Genomic DNA, 21,869 nt, shown 5'->3' with positions numbered 1-21,869 from the left:
TCCCATGTCTTTGCATATTCTTGGCATTTCTTTTATCAGTGTTTTATAGTTTTCAGAGTACAGGTCTTTCACCTTCTCAGCTAAGTTTTTTTCCTAGATATTTTATTGTTTTTGGTGCAATTCTAAATGGGATCATTTTCTTAATTTCACTTTTTGCCGCTTCATTCTTAGTGTATAGGAATGCAACAAATTTCTGTACATTGATTTTGTAATCAACAAAGAAGGACTAAATATACAATGGGAAACTGACAGCTTTTTCAACAAATGTTAGAATAACTGGACAGCCATATGCAAAGAATGAAACTGGACCACTTTCTTTCATCATACACAAAAACAAAGTCGAAATTGATTAAAGATTAAGTGAGACCTGAAATCATGAAACTGCTAGAAGAGAGCACAGGTAATAATCTCTCTGACATCAGCCACAGCAACATTTTTCTAGATATGTCTCCTGAGTCAAGGGAAATAAAAGCAAAAATAAACTATTGGGACTACAACAAAATAGTTTCTGCACAGCAAAAGAAACAATCCACAAAACTAAAAGGCAACCCAGAAAATGGAAAAAGATATTTGCAAATGGNGATATGTCTCCTGAGTCAAGGGAAATAAAAGCAAAAATAAACTATTGGGACTACAACAAAATAGTTTCTGCATAGCAAAAGAAACAATCCACAAAACTAAAAGGCAACCCAGAAAATGGAAAAAGATATTTGCAAATGACATATCCAATAAAGGATTAGTATCCAAAATATATAAAGAACTGATACAACTCAATCTAAGAAACAAATAATCCAATTAAAAATGAGCAGAAGATATGAACACACATTTCTCTAAAGAAGACATACACAGATGGCCAACACATACTTGAAAAGATGTTCAATATTACTCATTACCAGGGAAATGCAAATCAAAACTATAATGAGATATCACCTCATACCTGTCAGAATGGCTAAAATCAAAAACACAAGAAACAAGTGTTGGTGAGAATGTGGCGAAAAAGGATCTCTCTGGCACTATTCATGGGAATGCAAACTGTTGCAGCCACTGTGGAAAGCGGCATGGAAGTTCTTCAAAAAATTAAAAACAGAACTATGCTATGATCAAGGAATTGCCCTGCTGGGTATTTACCCAAAAATACAAAAACACTAATTCAGAGGGATGCACGCACCCCTGTGTTTATTACAGCATTATTTCCAATAGCCAAACTATGGAAGCAGCCCCGTGTCCACTGATAGATGAATGGATAAAGAAGATGTGGTGTATATATATACAATGGAATATTATTCAGCCGTAAAAAATGAAATCTTGCTATTTGCAATAATATGGATAGAGCTAGAGAATGTAATGCCAAGCAAAATAAATCAAAGAAAGACAAATACCACATGATCTTACTCATATGTGGGATTTAAAAAACAAAACAAACAAGCAAAGGAGAAAAAGAGAGAGAGAGAAACCAAGACTCTAAAGTATAGAAAATAAGCTGATGGTTACCAGAGGGGAGGTGGGAAAAGGGGATGGGAAAAACAGGGGATGGGATAAAAGAGTACACTTACCATGATGAAAAATAAAATAAAATCGTGAAAAAAATTCTGAAATTTGTGTGCATCTTTTCTTTGACACAAAAGTTGATTAATAAATTTTAAATTCCTTTTTTAAGATTTTATTTATTTGAGAGAGAGTGAGAGAGAGAGAGAGCATGAGATGGAGGAGCACCAGAGGGAAAAGCAGACTCCCCACTGAGCAGGGAGCCTGATGTGGGACTTGATCCTGGGACTCCAGGATCATGACCTGAGCCGAAGGCAGATGTTTAACCGACTGAGCCACCTAGGTGCCCAAATTTTAAATTTCTAAGTAGAAGAAACTTTGGTTTCTGATTTTGTTCCTATTTTCTAATTTTACTGTATGTTAATAAGAGAACCTTGTCTATTTTATTTTTATTTTTAGGTTTTAGAATTTTTCTTTGATGTCTACGATGCCATGTCAAATTTTCACGGCATTGAAGTTATTTTATCAACGTGATACAGACTTCAAGCTATATTAATCAGATTTACCTTGTTATTTATATTACTTTCCCCTTTGATTTTTTTACGAACCAAGATACATGAATTAAAATTTGTTTTAATGTTTTAAACTAATGGTAATTGTATTATTTCTCCTATAATTCCCTTTTCATGAAAGTTTCACCCTTTAACATTATGTGTCCTTCTTTGTTATTTATTATTTTCCGGCTTGACTTCTCATTTGTCCATTGCTAAGATCATGATTCCTGCTTTTTTCATTTGTATATATGTGGCATAACCTGTAGGTACCTTTAATTTTCAATCTTTCTGAATCACTTTATTTTAGTATGTTTCTTGTATATAGATCTGGGGTTTATTACTGTGATGAACCGTTTTGTTTTTGTTTTTTTTCTTAAAATAGGAGATTAACAAAAATGTTTACATTTATTTTCATGGCTGCTGTTTGGTGCTAGATATGTCAGATTTTATGTTATGCTTTCAACTTCTATAGATTTTTTTAAGATTCCATTACATGTATTATTCTTAGTTTTATTTCTACAGTTTTTTATTATCTTGAAAGCATTATAATTTTGCCAAAATTCTTGTCTTTGTAACTTTATATAAAGGAATAAAAAGTCCTCTATGTGTTTAGAAAGTGTATTTCCATTACGAGCAATGATAAATTCAATATATTTACTCTTAATTTTTCATCTCTCCTGTGCCATCAAATCTTAGTAAGACTGTGTTTCTAAGATTTCATTTGTCAGCTTCTTATGGATAACCTCTGACTCTTTGGATTTACTCTACTTTCTGTCTTTACTCAGTCCTTTCCCAATTCATAATAACTGTAGCATTTCTGCATTATTAGGGCATAAGAAAGTAAATTCTGGTCTGTCACTCTGTTTGAAATGTTTGTTTTACGTTTAGTTTTACTGTTAAATTCATTCAGTCTTCACCAGTATTACTTAGCTATAGTCTGTCCAGTCATCCTGACTGGCTGAACTTTGTCCCCAGAAATTTTCTCAATAATCATTCAGAAAAACAACTCTTTGTATGGTTAAAAATTGTTTGGCAGCATCCTTTTTACTTAAATGATACTGTGGTTCCCATTTTCTTCACTTCAATATCCTATGTGTTGCTCTATGTTTTCTTTATTGAAAAATGTTCCAGGGGTGCCTGGGTGGCACAGCAGTTAAGCGTCTGCCTTCGGCTCAGGGCGTGATCCCGGCGTTGTGGGATGGAGCCCTACATCAGGCTCCTCTGCTGTGAGCCTGCTTCTTCCTCTCCCACTCTCCCTGCTTGTGTTCCCTCTCTCGCTGGCTGTCTCTATCTCTGTCGAATAAATAAAATCTTTAAAAAAAAAATGTTCTAGAAAAGTCTAAAGCCCAACTCAAATTTCCCCCTTATTTGCACACTGCTGAACAAAGTATTCTTGACTTACATTTAAATCCAATAGTTTACTTTTGTGCTGACCATTCTAGGAAAATTCTCCCTGGTAACAGCATGGCTTTTTAATATGGATGGCAAAATCTTATATTAAGACTTCACTGAATTATAGCTTTAAATATTTGGTTAGTTCCATTTTTCTGCTTTTCTTATTTGGGGACTCAATTTATACCATTGTTGGAATTTCTGTGCATTCCGTATCAATCATCTCTTTGAGCCTTCTCAACTCTTATATTTCCATACATCCATCCATATTATTTGCTTTGTTTTCATTTTTATCTTCTGTGTATCTTACTATGCCAACGACACAATTTATCTTCCTTTAGGCTTCCTATGACTTCATTTTTATTTGTATGAAATTTTCTTCAACAAAAGTAAAATAGAAACTTTCCTCCAAAGTTTTGTTAGTCCATAATCCAACACTTCTGTGTTTTCCTACCATTTCTTCCAACTTCTTGAAATTCTGCTTAGTAGTATTCCTTCCCCAGAATAAATTTATTTCTTATTTTTTAAACTTACAGTAAAATTTCTAGTCACAATTATTATGTATCCTATAACAATATTTTTCCTGTGAGTGTTCTTATCTGCAAGTTGGTTTTGCTTCTCTTTTCCACATTGCTGTATTTTTAAATGTGTTTTCTTAACAATTTTTAAGAAGTTGCATCTAGGGCTAGAATCCTTTATTTAATTTCTCCTAGTTAATTTCTTTTACTTAACCAAAGTTACATGAGTAGTCCTTCTCTCTTAATATTAAAAGTACATGGGCTTCTTACTCCAATATTTAATCAGCTAGTACATTTATAGTTCCTCATATAGGCATAAATCTTTCCTACAATCCAGGCTTTGTTGAACTAATTCCTATAATGGTAACATGTCTATTCTTCCTTACTTGACTATTGATTTGGTACCAAAATAAAAAGTATCTATCCACTCTTTCAAACTATTTAGCATGTTAGAGATGTCTTATCTGGATCTTGTGTAGTTTTCATCGGTTCTATCAATAAAATCTTGGTAAATTTAAGCACCAAAAAGAAACAGCAACCATGAGGTTTGAGAGGAATGTCATCTAGCAATAATTAAATGATACATTCTTGGGCTCATTTGTATAGAAAATGAATTTTAAAAAAAATAATTTTGTACTGGACAACATAACATGAAAAACATTTATTATATCAGCAAGTGACACTTAAAAGTATCTAAATTCTGGACTTTGGGGAAAAGAGAAATATTCTAGGATCTTTAAACCACAAAAATAATCAATAAGCCTCAATCTTAGAAAAAAAATACAAATAATAAAATACTGACTATGCTAGCATGTAAACAAAAGAGCAGCTCTCATATATATGGTACTCCCTGTAGGAAAGTTTTCATTAAAATCATATCCATAAGCGTTTTGTTTTATTTGATGAAATATTTTCTTATATCCTTAAAATGAACAGCATTTTCTTTCAGCGAAAAATAAAAATAAACTGCATTACTTAAATTGTGAATTTGTTCTATAATCTACTATTAATAAGCATTCTTTTATAAAACACTTTCACCACCTTTACAACAGGAAGCTATTATTCTCTGCTGTAAGATTATTCAAGTCAAATTTCATGTTCCATTAGAAACAAAACTACAGTAAAATATAATTTCAATAGGTATTTCCACAATTCATTATGAAAAACATCAACTTACTTGTGACCTAAATGCTTCAGAAAGTATCCCAGAACCTTCAGAGCTTGAACCCAAATACTTTCACTTTTAGAAGCCAGTAATTTGTAGATTACTCTAAAAAATACAGAAATAAATGACCTTTTAAGCATTTACAAATATTAAAAATATAAGCACTATATACTTTACAATGAATTATAAATATAAAAAACATAAAGTACCTCTCAGGATTAAATTCTTTAAGAAAATAAAAATTAGCACATTGTACCAATATTTCTTTACATTTGGCCTTCAAATAAATACTCAAGTTCAAAGTGATTCGTTGCTCATTAAGTATTGCCTTCTAGCATATTGAAAAAAAAATTCTATTTTAAGATACATGCTTAGTTAGGCTGTATTTCCCCCTCTATTAGAACTGCCCCTGACATTTCTACTTGATGACCTTTTGTTCTTGTTTATAGCTAATTGGACCATGGATAAAAACTTGCCCAATTATTTCTTTTTTTGAGCATTTGAAGTAAGATCTGAGAAACAATATCTAGTACGTTTGGGCTCTTGAATTAGAAAATTATTTAAAACAGAAACTATAAGGCAGCCTTGTTTTGTTCACAGAGACAAGTCTATACACAAAAGGAAGAACAAAGCAACCATACAGGAAGTAGCAAAGGAAGTAGTTTCCTTATACCTTTCCAATTCCTTATTCTTACCCTAATGAGATTTCTGTGACAAACACATTATTCTGTTTTTATTTAAATTGGTTTAAGAAGTTTCCTGTTACTTGGAGCAGAGAAGTCTCTACTAACATGTAACCTAACCTAACATATACAGTCATTTTGAATATGATATAAGAACAGCGCTATATCCATTATAATCTTCAAAAATATTTAAAAACTTTTATCTTGTGTTTTTTTTTAAATATAAAAGTAAATATTTTTCTTCTATAAGGTAGTAGGGGACAATAATAAGTATATTCTTTTACAACTAATTAGAGAATTTAAGAAAGTTCTTTGAAAATGGTGACTATAAAATGAGGATGTGCTTTACTATATTAAATTTCTTTTTAAAAAATAAAGTGTCATTTTACATTTTTAAGATGAAGTAAACTAGGCTAAACAAAAAAGTTGATATTAGAAGATAACAGTATAGTTTTTATATTGTTTCAGTGACATTAAAAAAAGGAACAAATAAAGCTAGTCACATCTGTTTTAACAGTGGCTTATACTATTAAAAAATAATATATTGTTGATATTGCTTATTTGTGTGTTACTCTACTGAAGAACAGACTGAGGTAAACACTAGAGTTACTACTTCCTTTAGAAGATTTTTTTTTTCAAAAGCCTCAAGTTCCTAAATAAATATGTATTTACACTGAAATTTATTTTCAGAACTTTTATGGACCAAGATCAGAATAATAATAATTAAAAAAAACAAGTGTAAGAATAGGAAACTTACATGTAAGAAAAAGAACTATTCAGGAAATCAAGAAAAAGAATATTCAACCGTAAAAATAATCTCGAGAACCAAAGTAAAAGCTCACAGCCTAAAAATGTGACTAGATTCAGATATATATGGAATCAGAAACTCCCATAGAATTCCTATATTCTAGAAATAACTTTAAATTGTAGGGATAAGAAAGGTATAAAATCCACCCAGGATTGACAACTGAAACATGAAAACATCTAGGGCCACCTCTCATCTACATTACATAGGATTTTCTTTACAACTTAGACAAGTGTTTCTTAACAAAATAAGATATGAACACAGGACTGCAATACAGTATGAATTGGAAATTTACTAACAAATCAGTTAAAGAATGTTTACCTGAAATATAATAAGATAGTTAGGTGAATCCTAATTCATCTGTTTCAGCTTACTATATCAAGCCAACAAATGATCTAAATTACTTGAGACAAGTACTTATGTATTCTTTTCTTCAAAGATTTTCAGATATAAAAATACCACATTTTTAGCTGTTCAGTTCAATGCTGTATTATCACATGGTCTTTCTTAAAATATCACCAGAATTAAGTTCATTCTTTGTGTTCAGTTATTAGTGTGTATAAATTACAATTAATCAGAATTTTCCCAGAAAATATTTCATATATAACTGTTATCTTGAGTACCTAACTTTCTAAGATACAGACCTTTAAATGTTCTAAGAAACCTATTTTTTCCATATTTTTTGTCAAAGCCTACATTCTCCACATTTTTTTGAAATGGAAAAACTGAATTAGAAAACTTTCCATCTTTGTCACTGTTTTGAACACACTGGTAACAACAGGACATGTTTAGCAGGTGTCAATCATGAGAACCAGGCCTTGGTACTCATTGTGTCTAATCCTTCCTTTCATACTATACATATAAATTACTATTTTAGGCTATAAAGATCTAACCAAATATCATTCTCCTTTGTAAGATCATATTTTCACTCTGTCAAAGTAATGCAGAATTTTATGTCTGAATTTCATATTAACCAATCTAAGATTGGTATCATCCACAAGGATGATGAGGACATTTTTAACTGATTCACTTATCAGCAGATATAATAAATAAAGGAGATACTAGGATCTAAGGTCAAGGATACTAATTGTTCAATCTAAATATAATTTAAGAAGAATAAGTATAACTGTATTATATGATCAGGTTGAATTTTTAGTAAACATTTAAATATCAGTTATTTAGTAAACAGTTTTTAGTAAACAGTTAAATATCAGCAATTTCATATAGTTCAACCTTATAGTAAGAAAATATTTATAGTTCTTAATAATTAAATGGGTAATCCTCTTCTTCAAATTGAGTAGCAACTCCAAGGATTGTAAACTCAAAGGTCATAGTGATAAACAGGACATTCAATAGAGATGATGTGATTGCTTCTCTTATTTGGAAAGGAGTCCTTCAAATCTAGATAACTGTCATTTGTTGATATAAATGGCCAAATAAAAGAAGCACTAATAAAATCCCTTGGCAGGTATATTATTCTAAATTCTTTTACAACCTGTGGAAGTTCATTGAGTTGCACATGACATAACTTAGATCTCCTCTTCATTCCAGTAACTCAGACTTCAGAAAAATTAAAAAGGAGAATCCCTAAGGGGCTAGGTTATAGGTTGAAGTTCATAAGAATACTAATCTAGGAACTATTTTTCACTTACCTACATAATTACTTACAATCATTCTTACTAAACTTACTCTTCAAACTCTTTTGATTTTGACCTCTTGTTCAAATTACATTGCCACTGTCCTAACTCATCATCCCTGATACTGATGAATAAAATAATCTCTCTACTTATTTTGCTCCATCAGTTTTACCCCTCTCCAGTTCATTTTCCACACTGCTGACTATAAATCTAACAAAACAGGAATCTGAGCAAATCGGTACCCCATTCAAAAATACTTTATTTTATCACCAACAGAATAAAATCTAAACTTCTTTCTGTTATGTGGCCAGTATCTTCAAGATGTGGCCACTATACTTCTTGAGCCTAAATTCATATAATTTTCTTGTGCTCTCTTTTGCTGAAATATACCATGCTCTCTTGTCTTCCTGCAAAAAAAGATGTATTTGTTCTTCACACTACTTGAAAGACCCACTCTTTAAATACTTCATTTGTTCTTCACACTACTTGAAAGACCCACTCTTTAAATACTTCATCAGTTTGAGTATTAGAATATTAATACTAGTTTTCTCCGTTTATTCCCTTCTTGTGTGTAAGATTTTGCTGTATTCATTCAAAAGTTCCAAGAATAGGAATTATTTTAGAAAGCACAACTGTACTCAATTAAAATTTACTAGTAATACTAATACTATGATCATACCTTATTCCATTTCTTTGATCAAATGCTGGTATCATTGAGGCTGGGTGTTCTGACATTAAAGCCACTAGTAACTGTAACACATCATGAATATTTTCATCCTGCATAATAAGGATCACCAATATTTCTTTAGTTAATATTTTATTCTAGTGCTTTACATAAAATAATTAAAATAGAAGACCCAGACCATGTCCTACCTCATGCATGGTAAGTAGGTAATTTAATATACTTTGAAGTTCATCTTCCTTGACCCCTCGATCCTAATTTTAAAAAATATATACATTATTTAAATCTAAAATTAAAACTTTAAAGACAGGCACCAAATGATCATTTTAAAAGAACATAAGAACAACTTAAAAGTAGTGGTTTTCATTAAAATCTTTAAATATTTCACAATTCACAGACTATATTATTTCCACTTAAATAAGTAAATATCTGGGAAACTATATCTAGTCTTTTAAAGTTGCTAATATTTGATTGACCATCACTATCAAAAGTGAGTATATTTTGATCATCTAACTGTATTCATATTACTATTTTCTAACCATTTATTCTTTTCTGAAAATAATGCATAATTTATAGAACCAATTGATGCATATTTTACTTTTATCTTCCATTTTTCTATATCTTAATTTTTTAAAAATCCTGCTGTGATAAAATACATAATGTAGGTCTTCTCATACAGGTACATAGACCATTTTCTGGAATAAAAACTTCATGCTCATTTCTTATGCATATTCCTTGTCCATTTCCTATATCCCTTAGAATGGATGAACTCAAACAGGATTAACAAAAAGTGAAGTTTAACAAAAGTTAACGAAAAGATATACTTTAGGATTTTGAAAGCTACTCATAAATTAAAAATAGTTACTGCTAATTTTACAATATTGATTTTAAACAATGCCAAAAATTCCTCTTCATCTAATATATTGCAATTCTAAATTATGTATACTTATTTTACCTTTAGTATGAGCTGTTTCAGAAAAAGTAGCATAAATGCCCGTAGTGATATAATTTCTTTTTGTGATGGCCGGGGACCATCTAGAATAAAACAGAAAACATAGAGAAAGAAAAAAAAGGAAAAAACCCTCGTGATATTAAATAAGCTTAATGCAATTATGTGCATTAATACTATGGAATTCTTTAGAAGTTGTATTTATTAGAATTACAGTATTTGTTAGTATTAATGCTATATCAGTTCAATTATATCAGAGGATCCAAGCATTAATTTTCAGATTTTGGGAATTTCAAATTATTCACGAAATGTCAGATATGGGGGAAAGAATTACTTTTTTAAAAAAATTATATTGCCATTCATTCATAAGTGTATAATCAAATGTTTACATAAATAACTTTTCCTACTTTTATTAATTTAATAGTTTACTTTTTCCCCCAAATCCAAGTTTTCCCAACATTTCTTTCATCTTCAATTAAACCTTTCTTCACTTAAAGGCCATCTCCATTTTCACACCACACATTATATAACAAAACACAGGAAAAGTGACACTCTGTTGTTATTATTTGCTTTGCACCTTTTTTCCCCATGTTATTTGTATATACCAAATATGTATTATAGTGGACACTCAAAAAATGTTCATGAGTCAATAAATGAAAATGAATGTGAACAGTTAAAGTGGACATATCAATTCCATCATAACACCTAAATTTCAAAGTAATTAATTGCAAATATTTAATTACCAATAAATGAGATTATTCAATGATATATGTAATATGCACAATATACAATAATTAAATTATACCTTTAACTATATAGCTAGAACCATGAAAGCCCTTAAGTATCAAGACTTTCTTGAAGCAATGAGGATTTATATAGCTTCTTTATAAGTTCTGAAATAAAAATCCCTATATGTATAATTTATAACATCTTTTATTCACTCAACAAATATTGACATGCAAATTATTACTCAAACAATCCATTCCATCTACTCTTGAAAAAGAAATCTTTCTCATTTCCCAGACTGCCCTCTACATTTCTTGCTCCACTATTGCCAGTAGTGTACAAAATACCCTGTCCTTCCTTACCAACACTTGGTATTAACTTTTTTAAAAAGATTTTCATTGTTGGGGAGCCTGGGTGGCTCAGTTGGTTAAGTGTCTGACTCTTGATTTCAGCTCAGGTCATTATCTCAGGGTCATGAGATGGAGGCCGGGTCCAGCTCTGTGCTGGGCATAGAGCCTGCTTAAGATTTTCTCTCCCTCTCTCTCTGCCCCTCCCCAACTACTCGAGCTCTCTATCTCAAAAAAACAAAAACAAAAAAAGTTATTCATTGTGAAATATAGCACATATACAGAAGACGTAAATGTACATCTTAATGTACTGGTATAAAATGAACACTCGTATAACCACTTTTTAGGTCAAGATACTGAACACGACAGTAACCTGGCGAAGAAGCCCATTACCGAATGGTAAGCAGGTAAAGGAACTACACGAGTGGAGGGGTGAGGTCCTGACAGGATAACGAATCAGATTAAATAACTGCAGATTTCTGATTTCTGTTGTATAAATATTCCCACTATGACTGAATTTAAGCTCAAGCTACCAATGGTGGAATAAAAACCAGGTTGCAAAATCCCTAAATATTTAATAATTGGCTATGCACCGGCTTGTTCCAGCATACTAAAGTCCTCACCCTACACCAGTCGTCAGCCTGAGCCACATCTTGATCACATCCTCCATTCCATCATGGTAGAGACAGCCATTATCTTAATAATAATTTCCATACATTCTTTTAATGAAATTGGACAAGTTTTATATTATCTTAGTGTGTCAGTTGTTTCTTTTTTTATTGTAAGGATGAGAATAATAATAGTGCTTATGTCACAGGATATTTTGTAAGGATTAAACAGAGCAACACATGTAACGGAATTAGAATAATGCCTGGTCCATTTTAATTATAAGCACTCAGTAAATGTTAGCTATAATTACTATTGTCAGACACTGTACAATGTAAAGAGGATGTTCCAGAAAAATATACATACGTATGAGTCTAATACATAATATGAATCCATATTTTACAAAATAGAACAGATATGTTACAAATATAAAATTGAGTAACATAAATCTCAAATGACACTATTTATGTAAAATACAAAAGCTAAACAATCGTTTAGGAATACATACAAAAATAGCAAAGTTGCTAAAGCATACTAAAAAAATAATAAGCATTCAAGTAAGAAAAAGGCATAATAAACATACAACAAAAACATAAAACATAAAATTGAGCATCTCTATGGCTGGGAATGGGAGGAAGATGTGACCAAAGATAGGTAAATACAGGTTAATGGCAATATTCTACTTCTTAAGCTTAGTGGGACCTATATGAGGTTTATTACATAATTACATATTTGCATTTATGATGTATTCAAAATAAATCTTTGAAATACCTATAATTTGAAGCACCTACATGTAGGCATGTGTAAGTTTGTGTTTGTATGAGCAGAGAAAAAGAGGCAGAAGAATATATAAGACTGGTGATACGGGCTCCTTGAGAGAATAGTTAAGTTTTTATTTATAAACATTTGTATTATTCTACTTGCTAACTAAGATCATGTATTACTATGGTACCTTGTTAATATAAATAAATTGTTTTACAGTGAACCTTATAGAATAATAATTTAAGAGACAGAAGTGTTAAGTAAGAGTCAAAGCAAAAATATCCTACTTCTCAAGTCAGTGCCTGCATATGGATTAGTACTATGAAAACCTAGTGTAGTACAAAGTATCTTTATTGTATCCCTAAAAGAAAGTATTTCAGTTCAAAATAGTATTGAAAAAAGTTATTTAGAAAACTATGTTTCAAGTCAGAACCTCACATTTCACTAAATACCCAAGTTAATTTCTGATGGATTAAAAAGTTTAATTAAAAAGATTATTAAAAATAATAAATAAAAAGATATATTAAAAAAGAATAAATCGTAAAGAAAAAGAAATTCTCTTCCACTTTCTTGTCACTTTTCTTTAAAATATATTTCTTTGGTTTCTTCCCTCCCCTCTCCTTGAGGTAGCCAGAGCCAGCCAAGCCTGAGGGCCCTGGGATGGGAGGAAGCAGCACAGGCCAAGGAAACTCCAGATGCTGGCAGGGCCAAAGGGGCAACTAAGTCTGGCAGGACCTTCAGGGTCAGGGTGAGGAGACAACATGGGCCAGTAGTGTGGTCAGCAGCAAAGAAACAATCGGGGCCAAGGAGGTGACAAGGACCAGCCAGAGTTAGAGGTGAGGGGATGGTCATGGCTGACTGGCAATGTCAAAGCTGAGATGGTGATGGTTGCACATGTCAAAACACTGCTTCATAACGTAGAATAAGCAAATATATAAAGACATTAAAGATTACGTAAGCCAGATTTTTCACTATTGAAGGAAGAAAGCTATAAATATAATAAGCTTGAGGCTACACTGAACCATGTGGTTTTAAATGGGAAAGGAAGGTATCTATGTACAAACCTGTATTTCCTAGATCCACGCAGAATGTCTAGAAGCAATGCCACTCAAAGAGCAATAAGTACATGAGGCACACCGAACACCTAAATCTGGGTTTCCAAAAATCATATCCACCAAAACAAACCAGGGCTCTTTGGAGAAATGGTTGATTCCAGGAATGGGTAAGTATAAAATAAACCAAAAACATCTTTGGCAGAGAGCGAGCACTAAAAAATTATGCACATCTGTCATAAAGACCCAAGATCTCATGTGAAGGTCTCCTACAAGCCAAATCTGGGACAACCTTAACATCCAATAAATAATGATACAACCCAGGAGATAGTCTCTGGGCTAAATCCATTAAGCCTTAACAGTTTTTAAGTTTCACTGAAACAAACCATATCTATTCACTTACATACTGTCTATGTCGGTTTTTGTTATACATTGGCAGAGTTGACTACTTGTAACAGCGCCCTTATGGCTCCCTAAGCCTAAAATATTTCCGCGTGGCTCTTTGCAGAGAAAATGTGCCAACTATTGATATAATACACAGAATAAAACAGAAATTCAGGAAATTGATGCTGATATAAAATTAACAAATAAATGGAGAGAAAAAACAAGTTCCTTCTTATCGTAGAATTCAAACAAATATATCTTAGAAAATAGTCATTTAGCAGCAATCACAATAAAGACCAATTATGACAAGAGCCACTGATGAACTAAAACCAGTAAGTGAAGGTTTGTTGAAGAACAAGATATTTACATAGTCTCAATATGTTTCTCCACCAAATACTTATTATTCCAAAAGAGAAAGTAGCAATTTTATAATGAAGAACTTTGGCAGACACCACATTAATCAAATAATCAAAGTCAACATCTCCAGTAATAAGACAGCTCGACGTCATGAGCCTCTTGACATGATACAGTGTGGCAGAATTGGTATGACTTCCATGTGATTCCAACCAAAAATGAAAAACCTGGATCATCATGAGCAAATATCAAACAAATCCAAATTAAAGGACGTTCTAAGAAATAATTTGTCTGTATTCTTCAAAAATATCAAGGTCACAAAAGACAAAGAAATACCAAAAAAAAAAAAAAACTATTCCATATTGAAGAATATTAAAGTGACAAGGCAATTAAATGCAATTTACAATCCTAGACTGGGATTCACAGAAAAAAAAGGTTTTTTGTTTTTGGTTTTTTTTTCTGGAAAGGATATTATTGGAATAATTGGTGAAATTTAAAAGCAATCTTTGGATTAGATGATCGCATTGTATTAATGTTAATTACCTGATTCTAATGGTTGTCCTTGGTTATCTAAGACTATGCCTCCTAGGAAATAAACAGTAAATATTTAAGGTAATACAGTATCACATCTACAATTTATTCTCAATTGATTCAGAAAAAAATATGTGCATGTATATATAACTATATTTACATAAAAATGGAGAATGCTAAAGTCTATGTGGTAAAATCCAAAATACTGGGAAACACGGTGGGGTTTATGGTAATTCTTTGTATCACTCTTGCAACTTTCTTTAAATTAGAAATTAACTTTCTGAAGTAGAAATTAATACGTATGAATATATGATTTGTTTGGGGTAAAGAAAACTCTAGTGTAGTGTTTTAGACGATCTGAGTCACATAGACATGACTCAAATTTTAGTTACTTTGTACCAACTTTCAGTTTCCTAACCAACAAAATAACAATAATACTGACAACGCAGTTACAACGTAGTTATGTAGTCCTACGTGTATGTGTAAACATGCCTATGCATATATTATTACATTATATACAAATGATTAAACAAAATTTACAGGATGCTTAGTGCAGATTCAAACTCATGGTGAACGTTCAGTAAATTTTAGGCATTATCAAGATTAAAAGCAATAGAAAAAGCCATGAATGGCAGAATACTACACCAGATTGCAAATAACACAATTTTTAAAGTCCTAGCAATAAAAGACATAAGCTAATAAATGACAATTAAAATAGTGAAATGTTATTTTCCCTTATTAAAAAGATTTTTATAAAACAATAATTTTCAACACTATTGTTAGTATGCTGAGAAAGCACTCTCACATACTACACAGTAATTACTCTCAGTAATTTTAAACAAATCAAAGATGGAAGTAAATGATTATATACAAAGGAATAGATCACTGTTATCTATAGAATCAAAATTTTAGAGACATGTAAATGGTACATTCTTTTAAATTACTATGTAGAGTCAAGAAGAAAACAGAAAAAAAATCAAGAAAATCTCAATTCTGTAAATGAGTAAATATTTCACACATTTAATGCAACGAAAAATAGTGGAAGAACACACACCAAACCTGAAACAGTTCTTATTCCTAGGGTTGGGTTATGAGTAATATTTTTCTTCTATATCGTTTTATTTTCTATGATGAGTATGCATTTTTATATAATTAGGAAAGTAGGCAGTATTTATTTTTGTTTATTTATTTAAGATTTTATTTATTATATTCTAGAGAAAGACAGAAAGTGTGCACACCCATGAACATCCACATGAGCTGGGAGAAAGGCACAGGGAGAAGGAAAGAATCCCAAGCAGACTCTGTGCTGATCACGGAGCCAGAGGCAGGGCCTGATCTCAAGACCCCAAGACCACAACCTGAGGTGAAACCAAGAGTCTGATGCTCAACTAACTGAGCCACCCAGGTGCCCTGGCAATATTGTTTAAACAACACAATGAAGTATTAAAGTAGTTTCTACTACACTTAGAATAAAGGGTGAATTTGGGAGAAAAATATAAAGAAAGGTAACTATCTCAAAGGGTTGAAACAACTGTATTAGAACACATTGGCCATGATCAACTTCATCCGATTTTAATATTACGAATATATTTCCCTGAGCCACAACAAGCATATAGGCTAAAAGGCAGAATATTATTTTTTACCTGCCTTTGTTCCAAAAATAACTTAATGTTCAGAACTATAAACTTCTCTACCAAAAAAAATTCTCAATATACAAGGTTACTATACAAGAAAGACAATAGTTCAGTGATATTTTCATAACCGTGCACATCTAGTTCCTCTAACAGTACTCAGGATATAGACCAGTAATAGTACAATGAACATAGTGGTAGTGTTGTACTTACCTAATCCTTTAGGTGTAATGCCACTACTGTCAGCAGGATTAATGACCCAGTAGTAATATTTTAATGTGTGCATTAGCTGTAATACTGTTCCTACTCTGCGTATGGTTGTGTAAATGGTAGCAGTTCCAATAAATTCAGCAGACAAGTAAGTGTATAGGGAAAGCTGAACCTAATATAGAATATTAACAGAGCATTAAAATAAATTTAAAATGCTTCAAGTGTTTATATTATAAATATACATTCTAATTTAAATGTAAATTAGTAAAGGCCAAGAAAGAACCATTTATTATGAGGTTAAAAATAACTATTTATTAAATATTATTTATATTTTTAAAAGAAAATCTGCAGCCAACATATTCTAATAAAATTTATATTAATAAAGGTAATCTGTAGCAATTAACAAAGAAATAATTTTAAATGAGTTAATCAAAAGTAACTGATAGGAAAATCAAATTATTTAAAAAGTTACCTAGACTAAAGCCCTTAATCAAAGTACATTTCAGCAGCTCAGAGGAACAGAACTAACAAGAATGAACTATATCATATTTGGAAAAAATACACACTGTCATATATCCTAAAAGTTCACATAATTCCAAATTTTCTTAACCCACTGCCACAGTATCAGAACCTAACCAGGTAAGTAGAGAGAGGACAAGTAAAATATCTTGTTTAAAAGTGAACAAACTTAAAGTCTGAGTTTAGCACCACAATTAACATGCTAAACAATAATAAAAGTCAGACCCTATATAATCTAACTGAAGTTATGTGGAAAATCTGAAAACTGTAAAAGAAAGCTCGCTTTCATGAAGAATGTCCCTCCTTACCGACTTCCACTAGAATTCTAGAGGGCTAAAATTTAGGTATGCAAAATAATAAAAATTTTATGTTGATATATAAAAAACAATGTATGTATTTAAAACAAAGAATATTTACAATCATGACATAAACTCTATATTCACAATATAAGCAATTTTCCGGTCACAATGATTGTAATAATCATTATATAATTGGTTACCTAATTATTTTCTCTTTTCTTAGTCTTAATAATCAGTGTACCAAATTCTTTCTTGGAAAGATATGAATCACAACTACTAACTTCAGAACACAGTTATTATATCAAGCTTAAACTACAGTTTCATTTCTTTTAATATTTACATATTTAATATTTTGATTGCTGATTCTGGTAATACAACTGTTTCAGGTTGACTATAAAATATGCTGAAAGAATCCAAATGCTTTCTACTGCATATTTTAAATCCATAACCATAATTTATTAATATTACACTAACATAAAATGAATGAGAATGAAATTTATACCTTTGCAGGTGTATGTATCCAGATGGCTGGGTTGAATAAAATGTGATCACAAAGCTGCTTTAGCAAAGGTGCTCCATGAGACAGACCATCAAGGTATTTTGCAAAGGATAAAAATTGCTCCAGGACAGCTCTAGTTATATGAACTCTTGATGACTAAAGAAAAAGAAAAGATTTTCAAGCTAAAAATATCCAGAATATCAAATTTTAAGATTGCTGACTTACAATAAGTATGCATGAATTTTTCATATGCCATACTTAATAATTTAAATATAAAACTATATATATATTTCCTTTGTTATTCAAAATTTAATTATATTCAGAAACATAAAATTTTAAGGTAATTTTCTGAATGACAATTTGTTACCTGAAGCCCTTTCCAGAACAACAGCAGGTAAGTAACTCAGGTTAAACAATGCCACTTTAAACAAACTAAAGAAATAAAATAAGCTATGAATAAAAATGGTTTCAACCCATTTTTGTATAAATTGACTAAAGAGATCTCAAAGGAAACTGAAATGGAATAAAATTAATTATCATGATCATACACATACACACACACACACACACACACACACACACACACACACACACAAGATATTGGGAAAGAGAAGTGCTTTCACAAGATCCAAACCAAGAGGCAAATAAATTGACTCCACATTCCACTGAATTTTTTCTTCACAGAGTCACAAATGAGTTGCACATAGCCAAATACAAAGCATCTTACTCAGCATAAACCTTTCAATCTAGCCATGGTATATGAAAAGCAAATATCACTTTCCTGGAAATACTGACCCTCAGATTACTCCCCAGTGTCCTTTGCTTAAAAGATGGGAACTGCTGAAACTTATTTGGCTTCTCTTTTCCATAAAATCCTTCTTTCTTGATGATATTTTACGTTTCCACAGCTTCACATAACAATATCTCCAGCCTAACACTCCCATCAAGATTTTCAACTGCCATCACCAGTAAGTAACCTACTACCAAAGCTATTTAGATAAATGACAGACCTTCCAAAATTCAAACCAAACCTTAAAGCTGCATTGTCCAACATAGTAGCCACTAGCCATGTGTAGCTACTGAGCCCTTGAAATATGGCTAGTCCTAGGTGATAAGTGTTATAAGTATGTATAGATGGGATTTTGAAGATTTAGAATAAAAATAATGCAAAATATCTTTTACAATTTTTTTAACTGAGTATATGTTGAAGTGATAATATTTAGGACATATAAGGTTAAATAATATACATTATTAAAATTAATTTCACTGGTTATGTTTTACCAAAAATTTTTAAATAACATACGAGACTTGCATTATATTTTGACTGGAAAATACCACCTTAGAGTATAATTTCAGATGAAAATATTATAGAGGAAATGCTGTTGTTTAAAGACCAATTAATTCTAATTCAAATGTCAAAAATATATCTTACTACACAAATCTTTTCTTCCTCATCTAGTGATCCTTTTTGATCCTCCTAGGATAAAGAATCACCTACCACTCAACCCCAAAGCACAGGTCACATCACACCTTTCTCTCCATTATCCATTGACTGAAGTTCAAGTATCACTACAGGATAATTAAGGTCTAAAAGGGACTAAATTGTCTTGCCAATTTTACTTCCCATATGGTTTACTTAACAAGGGCAGCTCAATAAATTTGACATAAGCATGCTATGCATTTCACACTTCTACACAAGTGTGTCACAAACTCATATGATTACAATATTCAAATAGTTAACAATGTAGGAGACAATAAAGAGTAGTGAGAGCTGCCCAAAATACCTAAAGGAAATAAAATTCAACACTAGAAAACTTTTCATTGAGCCAGATAAAATATTACTTTGGGTCAATTTTGCCTACACAACACCAGTCTGCTTCATCTGCTTTCTCTACCATGCTCCCTCAACTTGGAAAACCCTTGCAACCATTTCCTTTACTTAAAGGCAGATTCACTACTTTTAATTTAGTCATACAGAAAATATGCATGTTGAGTACTTACTATTTGCTGGGGACTCTCCTTGGCACTGTGGAAAGAATAGCTAACAAAATTAAAAAAGCCCTGCCCTCACAGAACTTAAATCCTAAGGGAGGAGAAGACAGGGGCATATAATAACATAAAAAAGTAAAATATATAACAAGTTGGATGCCAGTAAGTACATGAAAAAACACAGTGGATGGCAAATTGTGGAAGAGTGATTAAGAAAATGTTTACCAAGTAGGAAGCAATTAATTTGAAGTATCATAAGGGTAGCAATGATTTTTTTTATTGCTATGCTTGTATGTTTGACAAAAACGCCAGTGGTGGGTAGATGAGCAATAGTCCTACAAAATTCAAACCAAGCCTAGGAGCATAAATTTACATGAAAATTTTATAAGACGACGGAAAAATGATCCTAACAAGTAGCTGAATTATTAAACCGGGGGGGGGGGGGNGGTAAAAGCAAATAAACCTTTTTTTTTTTTTTTTAAGATTTTATTTATTTATTTATTTGACAGAGATTAGGCAGAGGGGCAGGAAGAGGGAGAGGGAGAAACAGGCTCTCTGCTGATCAGGGAGCTGGGGCTTGATCCCAGGACCCCAAGACCATGACCTGAGCCGCTTAATTGACTGAGTCACCCAGGTGTCCCCAAAAAGCAAAAAAAATCTTTAAGAGAAAATCAAAATCTGAGCACTCACTTTAAAGAAACTTTAATAAAAAGAATACAATACTTTTAAATTCTAAGACATTTTATTCATAGATAGGTGAATAAAATTAAAATAAGAGATCAATGGTTATATAAAGCTTCGGCCCCTCCTTTACTAGCTATAACTTCACATAGCTTATTATAATAACATAATATATAATATACAATATAATAATGCACAGAATATAGAATATAATATGTAATTTTACATATGTTTTTATAATCATTATAAATATATTTTTATTCAGTAATAAAGATTTCAAGAAAATTATCTGATAAATTCTATTTTTATGCTTAAAACTCTGAAATAGAAGAGTCAGGTCCTGTTCGTAGATTAAATTTTAAGAGATCAGATTTTATCCTATAAAATTGTCATGTGTTGGGGTGCCTGGGTGGCTCACTTGGTTAGGTGTCTGCCTTAGGCTCAGGTCATGATCCCAGGGTTCTGGGAACAAGCCTTGCACTGGGTTCCCTGCTCAGCAGGGAGCCTGCTTCTCCCTTTCCCTCTGCCACACCCCTTGCTTGTGTGCTTGCTCCCTCTCTCTCTCTCTGTCAAATAAATAAATAAATCTTTTAAAAAGTAAAAATAAAAAAAATAAGATTATTGTGTTTATAAAGAACACTAAAACAATATAAAATCAGATTGGCCATTATGAACATATTCATTTGGGGAAGTAATTTATAATGTGAAAACAAGTTTTTAACTCGCTCTGTGTTATAAAAAGACATGGTGGAAGCATCACATGAGGCCTTCCTTGCACACTAGTTTAAAAAAGTGTCAGTTTTTTTCAGAGCAATTAAGCTTTTGGTGGTACTTTTTATTCTAAAATTGATCTTTAGGAACTATCTTTCTAAACTTGTGGTTTTTTTATTGGCCTACTCAAAAATCCTACCAGGCAGAAAACGTTAGTTCCCTTCAATAGCATGTTACCTTTACCATAAGTAGTACTTCCTCCTTCTGCCTTGCATAACTGTTAATTATTCACATATCTTTATTTCCTGATATAAAAGAGGATGCTATCTTATTCATCTTTTTTTCTGTCCGGTACCTGCCATAATTCTCAGCAGATGTTTAACTGAATTCGTGTCAAATTCAAGAACAGAATAAGAACAGAATAGATAAGACAAAACACAGATTAGGAGAAGATCAAAGAAGATATCGAACTCTGTTTTAATGTGTTTAGTTTGAATGATTGCTTTAAAATATTTTTTATTTTGATATTTGCTTTCATTTCTCAAGTAAAGCTATTTTAAAAACAGTTGTATAATTGATAGTTATAAATCTGTAAAATGCATGCTCTGAAATTTAAACTATGTAACATTATTTTTGTGTGATGACTGAAGACATAATCTGTACGATGAGTGCTATATGAATTGTGATGGAACATATCT

General features: G+C 31.6%; 1 protein-coding gene across 6 annotated transcripts in view; it reads right to left on the bottom strand.

Moving 5' to 3' along the window:
- Positions 1–21,869, bottom strand: part of NBEA (neurobeachin) — a 651,237-nt gene that overhangs the window by 486,183 nt on the left and 143,185 nt on the right. For all 6 annotated transcript variants that reach the window (XM_034665060.1, XM_034665062.1, XM_034665064.1 and 3 more), the window contains 6 exons: positions 17,794–17,946; positions 16,477–16,645; positions 9,877–9,956; positions 9,113–9,175; positions 8,919–9,016; positions 5,127–5,219 (listed from right to left, as the gene is read on the bottom strand). In XM_034665060.1, the coding sequence (XP_034520951.1) occupies positions 5,127–5,219; positions 8,919–9,016; positions 9,113–9,175; positions 9,877–9,956; positions 16,477–16,645; positions 17,794–17,946 (656 nt within the window). The remainder of the gene's footprint in view (positions 1–5,126; positions 5,220–8,918; positions 9,017–9,112; positions 9,176–9,876; positions 9,957–16,476; positions 16,646–17,793; positions 17,947–21,869) is intronic.

Source organism: Ailuropoda melanoleuca, chromosome 7 (genome assembly GCF_002007445.2).
Source record: "Ailuropoda melanoleuca isolate Jingjing chromosome 7, ASM200744v2, whole genome shotgun sequence".
In the NCBI taxonomy this organism is placed as follows: domain Eukaryota; kingdom Metazoa; phylum Chordata; class Mammalia; order Carnivora; family Ursidae; genus Ailuropoda; species Ailuropoda melanoleuca.
This window is presented reverse-complemented; position numbering and strand designations above follow the sequence as displayed.